This window comes from Musa acuminata, chromosome BXJ1-8 (assembly GCF_036884655.1).
Source record: "Musa acuminata AAA Group cultivar baxijiao chromosome BXJ1-8, Cavendish_Baxijiao_AAA, whole genome shotgun sequence".
In the NCBI taxonomy this organism is placed as follows: domain Eukaryota; kingdom Viridiplantae; phylum Streptophyta; class Magnoliopsida; order Zingiberales; family Musaceae; genus Musa; species Musa acuminata.
Genome location: NC_088334.1, coordinates 44,830,378 through 44,841,241, shown reverse-complemented (window position 1 = coordinate 44,841,241; position 10,864 = coordinate 44,830,378). Strand labels below are relative to the sequence as shown.

General features: G+C 40.1%; 1 protein-coding gene across 3 annotated transcripts; it reads right to left on the bottom strand.

Annotated features, from left to right (window-relative positions):
- Positions 1-2,495: 2,495 nt before the first annotated feature.
- Positions 2,496-6,747, bottom strand: LOC103995220 (uncharacterized). Of its 3 annotated transcripts, none has more exons than XM_018829858.2 (11): positions 6,366-6,747; positions 6,157-6,249; positions 5,560-5,673; positions 5,339-5,455; positions 4,712-5,188; positions 4,220-4,614; positions 4,031-4,130; positions 3,596-3,655; positions 3,396-3,479; positions 3,213-3,329; positions 2,496-2,915 (listed from the first exon to the last, which is right to left on the bottom strand). In XM_018829858.2, exons 2-11 carry the CDS (start codon positions 6,229-6,231, stop codon positions 2,613-2,615), a joined length of 1,842 nt encoding a protein of 613 aa, XP_018685403.2. In that variant the 5' UTR covers positions 6,232-6,249; positions 6,366-6,747; the 3' UTR covers positions 2,496-2,612. The 3 variants fall into 3 exon arrangements, with proteins under 3 accessions (XP_018685403.2, XP_009414036.2, XP_009414035.2); XM_009415761.3 differs by having other exon boundaries at positions 6,377-6,746; XM_009415760.3 differs by lacking the exons at positions 6,157-6,249; positions 6,366-6,747 and adding an exon at positions 5,954-6,150.
- Positions 6,748-10,864: the final 4,117 nt, after the last annotated feature.

Sequence of the window (10,864 nt, the reverse complement as noted above, 5' to 3'; positions counted from 1 at the left end):
CTCTAGTTGTGTCATCACCTGAGCTTAACATTGTGGGTGAGAGAGGTTGGTGTCATTGTGCAAGTTGTGCAGATTTAAGTCCTTGTTTCATGATGATCTTATAACCCAACTAATAAATAGCAGGATGCCAAACCCAATCCAGTATGCTTATTGGATAACATCCCTCATCAGACATCCAGTGTGGCTCAATCAGGTAGTAACATCCCTTCCAACATATTCATGGCTTGAGTCTGTGCCATCCATCTTACTTCAGTCAAAATTGTGACCTTTCTGATAGATAAGGAATGACTGTGAATCATAATAGTAAGATTAGAAATCCATTTCAGGAGTGTTGGTTGTTGGGTTCCTCGACTTTTCACCTAACTCACAATTAGAAATCCAAAAGGCGCACGTCACAACCTGCATGTCATATAATGAGCCCATCCATGCACATAGTCTATTGTGACTAGATATTGAAGCTTTGAGAACCTGACAAAAAGCCTGCATCAAAGCACAACTAGTAGCAAGTGGAGTCATGCTATGTCAGTGCTGAAACAGGTGACTTTTTGGGATGAATCCATTATTTTAAGTTTAGCTCTTCAAAATTGCAATGCACTTCTAAGGCTTTGCACCTTGTGACCTCTTAAAAAGTGTCTCATGTTCAGTAGTTGCAGCTAAATTAGATACAAGGATCTGTAAAGGGTAAAAGTTTGCACAATAAAGTTGCAGCCCTTTTGTAGTGGGGGACCATGCAAAAGCTTCTTACAACCTAGTGAGGAAGTCAACAAAAGAGATGAATATATTCAATTGGCCACAATATGGTGTATGGAATAATATCCTTTTTCAACTTGAGATATGTTGGTCAGAGTTACTGGAGAAAATCTTCTTTTTTTGCTTTTCTTGGAGAATTACTATGACTCTGGAGAGCAACTCTTGATGCAGATGAAGCATGTGGTTTGTGATCCTGCAACACAAGTCTTCAAGTCTCTAAATATTTCACCACTGGGTCAGGCTCTGCCAAAGAATTATACCACCAGCTGTGCTGCAGTGCAGGCTACACTCAATACATCCTTTGCCAGCATCAGATTAATATGGTCACCAGTTTATCATACCCAACAAATAGATGGTATCAGCAAAAGGACCACAGCCTTCTCTAAATGGCACTAACTACAGTGAGACCAATCTGAATAATGTGAGGCCAACCTTCAATCTCTTGAAACCAGACCTCACAAGGAGAACACCTGCAGTTTGTTCCCACTCAAACAAGCTCTGCTAGTTGGATCCAACTACATTTTCCTGCATTGGTGAGTGCAGCAGAGCACCTGAAACAGTACTGCATCAGAAACCAATTGTTTTGTGTGTGGTGCCCAAGCCAAGTGTTGGCAGTGCACCTTAATTGCATTGCCAGATTTCTTCTGAAGTTCTTCATTTTCTCTCACCATGGAACAACACAAGTTTCCATGTGTTTAGTGCTGTATGAGTCATATTTACACACATATTGAGATGGTTCTGTGCTTCTCAACAATGGTAACACTGTTCATTGAAAGTCTTTTTCCACTATGTTGTTCATCTCAACAAAAGCAAAATTCTGTGCAGTAGAGCATAAGCAGTCACTGAAGTGTGTAGTTCTACTCCATTACTCATGATCAGTAGATTTGGGATACTGTCTGCCAGTGTTATCCATCTTGGAATTAGTCCCAGTACAACAATGACCACTAGAATCTGGTCCACAAATTGAATGAAACAGCAATCATTGGTGAGGCCACATGGTGTAGGTCAACAAGGACCGGTAGATCAATGCATGCCTTGGAAGGCCAACCTCTTGTCACGGAGGGACAGTCTCAGGAATGCAATGCCATGGAAGGCCAATCTCTTGTCACAGAGGGACAGTCTCAGGGAACCTTGCTGTGTCATATTCACTGGATGCCCACAGGTCCCTGTCAGATACCTCACAGGATCTCTCAGAACACCTTAGTCTGGCAAAAAGGTTGAAGTGATGATGGATAGTGAAAGAAGTTGGAAGTCTCATCAGCTGTTTCAGTGAATTTAATGATGCTTCCTTCAAAGCTAATCTCCTGCTTTGATCCTTATGAGTTCAGAATTGTGTGTGGATATGGTTCATCAGCATAAATATCTCTGCAACTGCTGGAGAAATGGTCAGCAAAAGAGCTAGAACTGCTTATCACTTTGTCTCCTGATTCTCGAATGATGAATGCAAACAAGATTGTGACACAGCTAATGATCATGGCGTCAAATGCCTCATTGTGGAGGCCATGGGACAAATGATTATGTTTTTCTGCATCACCCATCCTTCTACTGATCAATGCTTAAGGTGTAACTTGTTCATAACCTATGGCCTTTAGAAGAATCAAATTTGGATAATATTTCTTTCACCAGAAAATTTGATCTGTTAATTTCTTCTAAACAAGGTTCAAACTCATCGATGATATTTCTGTACTGTCTTTATGGCAGATGCATACATTATATGAGCATGCAAAAAAAACTCAGAGCTACAATCACAAAAATGCAAAATCTTATTCAACAAATTTCAATGTGCTTATCAAATCGATATCACAAACCATTAACACTTGGGATACCATGGAAAGCATCATACTGTGAGATGTACAAGTTGGTTATGGGGCCAAAAGGTATCTGAATCTGAACTCATATGGAAGAAGTTGAATCAGCTGCTGAATTGGACTTCTTTTGGCCATCTCAAGGCATTTGATTGCTTTAGTCCTCAACTCATCTGGCAGTTGCAAGCAGATCCAATCCATTAAAGAATCAACATCTTTGGCAAAATCACGTAGGTACCAGTCGAGCAGCTTAGGAATTGCCAATCTGTTTGGTGTGGAAATACCGATGGCTGCTTGCAAATAGTCTCTCTTGGCTCTTTCCAACTCATTCTCGACTTGATCTGCCGTATACACTCTCACCTGGATTACGAGAAAACAGAATTGTCAGCACTGTCAATCAGTTTTAGACTGACCTGCAGGACCGGAATTAACCTAATAGTTCAAATATACCCGAAAAAAAGGGGGCTACAAGACTCCATAAAAAATCTCTGTACCTTTAACTCTATGCATGTCTATTGTGGTAGAAAAACAATCTGATAGACATGCATGCCTTGTTTAATGAATATATACGAACTGCATCCTGCAGATCATAATGCCGGCAACCTAATCCGGAAAATATGCAAAAAAACGTATATGAGGTTTATTTCAGAAACTTACAGCGGGGGACGACCAACTTCCGCATGAAAGTGCAAATGTAACCAAGGGTTCAGGCCATTCCAATCCAAATATGCCTCGCATTGTCACATAATCACTTTTAGAACCCTTCGGGGAGACCTTTAAGTACACGAGAAGGAAAAGTTAGCAACCAGAATAATTCAATCGAATAAGGTAATAACCTACTTGTGTCGACCGATAAGGCAGCCTCAATATGAAATGTTCAATTGTCATTGCATTGAGTAGGTGACCACCCACATTAATCATAGCCTGGTAAAAAGAGAAAGATGTTAGAATCCTTTGTCAAAGAAAAGAACATTCTTGATATTATTTCTCTATTCTGCTCCCAGAAAACAAAAAGTGACAAAATGAAGCCGACATTGTACCTTTAGCATCAGTGCAATAATCATCTCAGGATTAGCAGGAATCCCTTGCTCTAGAAATGCCTGGAAAAATATAGATAGATATAAGGGATGTTAAAAAGTGACAAAGATGACTTTTTCAAGCGTCTGTGAAAAGTTATCAGAATTATATAACTAATAGTCGATTGCATATTTCCTAATTTGATAAAATAACAGTATATACCGCTCAAGAAAAGTGGAAGATAGATTCAAATCATCAATTTCCAAAACATGTAATGCAAACAGGTGGATGCAACTTCACAGTTTCGCCCATATATAGTGCACAAAACGAAACAGCACACATGTATTGATTGTGATCCATAATGCCTAAATGCTCAAAACTAGAATATTAAAAAGGACTTTTAGCAATACTCTAAATGGCTTTGGAGGTCAATTAGCACATTTCGAGAATCAGCTTACATTCATCATGCATGAATTGTAAATGTTAATCCAGAATGCAATCTTCTGCTGATGTGTAAGACCTGCTAAATCCACTGATGCAAGTTCTCCGAGCAGACGTCTGAACTTTAGGGACAAGAAGAAATTATACTCTTAGTCAATAGACTCAACTAAAGGAATGACGAATCAAGTTAGGAACAGAAAGCTCACTTTAATCTCGATGTAAGAAATGAACAACCCATGAGAAGGTCTCGAACATTCAAGCTTGTTTCAACAGCTTGGAAAAGTTTGTATGGGCCAATGTCTCTTCTTCCAAATTCTGCACAGATACCATATGGGTCTATGGAATCCGACTCTTCCAAACTCCCACTAGATCCTGATACTGATGGAGATGTCTCCATGTGCTCTTTTGTGTTCCCCGGGGAGCTCATCCGTGCGAAAACATCCATCAGGCACTTCAAGATATCCTCAGATAGTTTGTTCGGGCCATTCGGTTCATGAAGTGTTGATTCACTTGTAGTATTGGCCTTCTCAAATGCTGCTTCTTTTAAAGAACCACTTAACTTAATTTCAGCTCCTTCATCATAGACAGAAGTGCATTTTGGCTGAATAGATAACAAGAGTACTAATGATCATTTATGCTGTCATAATTAGTGGACAAATTAATTTCTAAAAACTATATAAATTAAACAAAGCTGTTACCCACGAATCTGCCTGTGTATTTCTCTTTGCAGTAGCGCTCACTTTTGGGACTTTCTTTGCTGGAGATTTCTTGCAGTTCCTACCAACATTACCACTAATAAGGTTCTCTTTTCCTTGCTGCTTATCAGTGACCGCCAAAGATGAGTGCGGCTTCTTTGGTGCAAGTTTGCCATCGGTGAAATGAGTAGATGAAGTGATGGTTTGGTCCATGTTCGAAGACCGCTGCACAGAGGTTGGCTGTTTGATGAAGGCGGCCGAGTCTTCAGGATATGCTGAATCCGAATACGACTTTGGTTGCTCCAATGTTTTGGAGCATTGAGAAAGGAATCGAGCATCAGATCCTAATTCCTTTGTTTTCTTGCAGGATGAGATAAATATAGCTTCTTGATAGAGGCCTTGCCAAAAATTCACCACCTGTTCTTCGAGGCGAACCACCTCTTCTTCTAATACGGCGACTTCAGCCAGAAGTTCCAGAGTCTTGGGAGAAAGAAAGAATTCAAAGTCAAGATCAAATCTTTATGCAACTGTAATTACAATTAACCTGTTCTATGATCCATAAGATGGAAGATTAAATATTACTGGAGCATATAAAGAGAAGATAAAAGGAAGGAAGAAGTAAAGGATTACATGTGAAGGCAGATATGGTGGAAGGCGAGGAAGAGCACCCAAAGGTCTGGTGAAAGCCCTCTCCAAAGCTCTGTGGATATTCTCTTCGTTTCTCAGCTTCTTCCTTAGCTTATCAACCTGCAAACGAGATGACAAGTTAAATCATATAAAACCAAATCAAGAACGAGTAGCTGAGAGACTACATCTTGCTGTTTGATAACAATTCAGAGAAGAACTGATACATCTTGCTGCAGAGCAAACTTCCTATCTCTTCTAGATTGGCATCTCTTGGATACATCCTCTGTAGCCATTGATCCATTACGCTCCATCCCAGTCTTCTTCTCCTTGCCGCTTCCCTTCGCCCAGCAAAATTTGCGAGAACAGATAACAGATTCACACTTGGATTAGAATGAAATCCACACAAGGAAACAAGCATCCATTAAAGAGACAAAGAAGCCATCTGGAATTCAAGCACGATGTTTTTGTTTTCAGCAAGGAAATCAGTGAAACCGATTCGTATTCTCATCAAAAGCCACCATTTTTCCTCAAACTCCCAGAAGAAACATAGCAGACTCTCTACTTGAGAAAGAAACCACAGTTTTTACGAAAAAAATATCGAAGTTGTCAAAAGCCAACCTCGAATTTGCCAATCCATATCATTCCGTATGCATCAACAGCTAAAAAAAGATCCAATTTTGGTTTCAGAGGAAGATCCACGGGCCCAGAGAGAAACACACGGCACTCTGCTTCGCAATAAAGGAGCCAACTTTCCAAGGCAAAGAGCAACAAGACCCAATAAAACAGACGACTCGTCTCGAATTTACGTCAAAGGAGCTCACTTTCTCGTGCTTCGGGGAAGCTTTCGTGCCTTGCGACCGCGTCCGCGCTTTGGCATTCATCGCCTCCACCACCATTTACTCCTTCTCTCCGCTCTGAAAGAGAGATGACGCAGAAAAGTATGCAAACCTCAGCAACCCAATGCCACTCCACACGACAACAGAATCACTAACAACATCGACGTAAATCCAGAAGAAAACAAATACGAAACAGTGTTTGGACCCGGGGAACGATCTCATTCGCTTGTGGGGGCGGGAGGGTTGAACGCAATCGAGAGGAAGACGGCGGAAGAAGGGACTCCGGACGCCATCGATGGAAGGGGAAAGAAGCGGTGAGGAGGCGGAAGCTTGAGGTGGTTAAAAGGGGACCGCTTTAGCTTTCGCCATCTCTCGCTAAAGCTAAACTGCGTCTTCTTTTGAGCTCACAGAGAGCGAGGTGGCTTTTATGGAGAGGACGCGCGATGTCGCGGCAGGCTCTGCCACCCTTCTTCCCTGTCGCTCTCGTTTGCCTCTGCAGGCTTTCGTTGGCTCACCGGGAAGCAGCAGCGCCTCGAGGAATGTGGCGCGGGCGGGGTTAGAGTTACTCGCTCGGTGGCGCACGGTAGCATGGTCCGGCGCGGCTGGGCGCTGAGCCGGCGCAGGTTAAGGCGCTGGCTTTTGCCACGCGGTTTACTTGTTTCCTGTTTTTTGTTTTTGTTTCGTGTTTTCTGTTTCTGGAACCAAAACTGGGAAAGTTAGACGTGAAACATTTTTTGGTGTTGCTGTTGCGGAAATCTTTGGAAACAAAGGTGGGGTGTAGCAATAATTAGAATAATGTTCTGCTCAGAATAATGGCATAGAAATGTAGTGCTATCAATAAACCTACAACATAACCATCGTAATTATTCTTATTTCTGAAAAATAAGAACTATAATTTTTAATTTTGTAAACAAACATAAAAATGCAGTAATTTTTTGTTATTAATACGCTATTGTTACTTGGTCCATAAAAAAAAAATTGGAGGGGAATATGGTGAGAAATTAGTAGATAACATAGTTATTATGAATAGTTTACTATGATTTAATTTGATGAGTAACAATTATTTTCTATAAAAAATTTATATTATGATTTCAAAGTTCTACAAAAAGGACTTGTGTAAGTCATTGTGTAATATATATATATATATATATATATATATATATATATATATATATATATATATATATATATTACTCTACAAAAGACTGCCAAAAACTGATTGATAGATCAATTAAAAATTTCAACTTCCTAATTAAAAGACAAACAATGACCATTAACATTAAAAATCAAAAGATAGTAGAAGAATCTGAACCAGAAGAAATATATGCATGGGAATAAAATATATACCACATCAAATGGTGAATCCAACTAATGTTCAAAGTTGAAGTTAGAAATCTAATCAGATATAGAGTGATCTTCCGATAGTGTTTGCATTAACTACATATCATGTGTATGTTGAATCATTAGAGGATAAATTTGTTGCAATCTTTCTTTCTGAATTAAGTGCATGAGGTCCACAGTGACAAACTTCATGTCTGGTTGAATGCTGTGGTTCCCATTGCAGTTTCATATTTCTATTTGCAAAGGATTCATAGCCAACATTCATTTCCATTGCAACCTTTTCTTAAACATAATTTAGAAGAAAAGTCTTACCTTCATTAAATATAGCATGAATCACTGCTTATATCCAAAAGAGAAACACTGACTTCTTCTTCTTGTTCTTCTTCATTTTTTCCTTTGCAACTTTTGATCTGTTTGGGGAAAATAGGGTCATGGTGGGGATATATTGATGCCACCAATTGGTAAAGGGAGCAAGTAAAGAATAAAGGTGTGTTATGAGTGAGTGAGAGAAGCTAATTGCCCTCACATGCATAGAATGAAAAGAATAGCAATTATTCTTTTCTAAAATAGTAAAATACATGATTCATTAGAATTATCATACACTGATCATGAGAGCATTAATTGATCCAAAGATTATGTCCATGATTCTCAGCAACTTGACTAATATAAAATCATCAAGAATTGTCCTATTGTCTTTGACTCTTATCAATTGTTCTTAAATGAAACTGTAAAATTCCATTTGGCTTGAAAGGATTTGGAAGAGAGAATGAAACATGTCAAAGGTTTGGACAGATGCAATCTCAATTATATAAGAAGGACACTAAAATCAACTATTATTTCTTGGATCAAGGTAGTTGTTTTCTATAATATGAATAGAAATGTATATGTGTTTTGTTCATAATAGAAGGGAAATATGAGTTGAATCTAAAGAAAAATTAGCTCATATAAGGGCTTGTGTTTCCTATATCTCTCTAACACACCAACCATTCAACAACTTGTTGCCACCACCAAATATGACCTACTTACCACCACACCAAGTCAAACTTGGGTCCACCAAAGATTGCTTTTATTTGGAATCACTACAAACATTATGCATCAATGGGACATATCTACAAGAATAATCTACCCTCTAATAATAAACTTACACAAGAGATACTACCACCACCACCACCACTACTTGTGTCTTCTCAGCACAACCATTCATCATGGCCTAATGTATGCATTCCATGTATTCCAACACACTTGTAGAAGATTCTGCAATATCCATGTCTCATTTTAACACCTAGAAATGTAGTGTCAAATGCATAAACACTAGTGTTATTTTTTACACCTAGAAAGTTATAGTCAAAGGCATATATTTTGAATGTTTCTCTCCAGATGAAGACAATGCATTGGACAAGGCCCTCTTGAGTGTTCACTATCCATGCCTTGGATTCACTGAACTATTGATGAGAAGGGACCAGAGTCCAATATCACCATGAGTTCATGCTCCTCAAATCACAGTCTTTGAAGCTAAATGAAGCAACCAAGCTGCATCAAGATCAACTCTCTTAAGAACCCTTCAAATAGCAAGTAGCTTGGAGTTTGAGCAGCAAAACACTGAGCCAACAGTTTGAAGCTTATGCCCAACATATATCTTAGATGGTTCCCCCTTGTCTCCCTCATGACAAAAGATACCTGTTTTGGAAGTTGCAATTTACTTATGTGAAGCTTGATTATTTTAAACATGCAGACATGTGACTCAACTGTGATGCATGCTATTAGTTTACCCAAATGCCAGTCTTCTCCAGACAGTCACTTTTCAATAAAGAGTGATGCACACAGAATGATAGAAGGGAAGAAAGATGACCGAATAATTATGTTCCAATCTGTACACCCTGGCTACTAGTCTCCTTGAGCAACTGTTTCAGTCATGACATGGAAAGGACGCTAGCTTCCCCCTAAGATTCCAAGCACACACAACTCTCACTGATCACCATGGGTGAACGTTCTAATGATGATAAACAGTGAAGATCATTAGGAATTCAGTCTTACACCTTTAATTTGCTTGTAAACGAAGCATCTTTCTCCTCATTCGGTAGCATCGTTATTATATTGTCATAGGGAAATGAAGTAATCCATGCTCAGGCGTAAGAAAACAATAGGCATTGTTCCCTGGAAACCATTAATCTGTGATTGCAAGCCAATGATCCCTCCTATTCCTGCTAATCTAAAATTAGTTCCAGCAGCGCTTGCATGAGATACCGCAATGCTAGTAGTAGGATCGGAGAGGGTGTAATAATCATGTGACTCGACGGGGTGTTCACCATCACCACTGTGAAAAGTTATCTTCTTTGGGAAACATGGATGTGAGGATATGATGGCCAGCAATGATGCATCGCAGTGAGAATTCTTTGCCGCCCAGCTTGAGGAAGGCAAGCATGCGCAGCAGCGCTTTGTATGGGTGGTGGAGTTTGCATTCACGTGTGGGAAGCATAATGCCACACTCTTGAGCTTTTCTCCTTTGCCAGATCCAAGGACACGCTTTGCACGTGGAGATGTTGGGCGACTCTACACTCACTTCAGCTCACGAACCTAATGCAGATTCACAGTGCATCGTATACGTACAGATCGAGGAGGAACTCTCTACCATTGAGTGTGTGATTTAACACCAGCAACAGATGAAAACGACGGAGTGTAGTTAACATCAGCAAAGGCGTCTTGCGGCCACAAAGCATCTGCCTGCGTGTCGTCTTCTGCAGCGAGCCATTCTGTGCTGGTCGAGACAGGAAATTGCTGCTTTTTGGCCGGACTGACAAGTGGAGAGAAGATTACAAAGGCAGCAAGCTGGGCCACTCGAGCTTGCTCCTTAATCACCACCTTGCTCCGGTCCAAAGCAAGCAATCAGGTGCCAAAAGATGTCAGTTTTATCTTTCTCTCTTTCTTCCTGCCACTTCATCCTGGGAAATCTCTTCGTTTTGCGTTTGCTTCTTCGAAGGACAGACTGCAGAAGAGAGAGAGAGTGAGAGAAAGAGAGATAGAGAGAGCAGCGTGGTAGCTCTATTCTTCATCGTAGAAGGAAACAAGGATCTATCAATCAATCGATTAGCAGTAGCTGTTTAGTTTAGCAGATCAAACTCAACATTGTTTTCCTTACGACCAAAATCAACACAGTCGCATCCAAAAATTGCGGTCTAAAGACACTCTTTTCTTGCAGGCTGCAATTATTTCCTGCCACACTGCTTCACTGAAAGGATCGGACAAGACATGGATAAGAGAGAGGTTTTGCTGCTAAAAAGTGGTCTATTTCCTTTTGTGCTGGTTGGTGCGAGCATAATTGGAGGCCATATGGGAGTCGGGTCTCCTTCGTGGT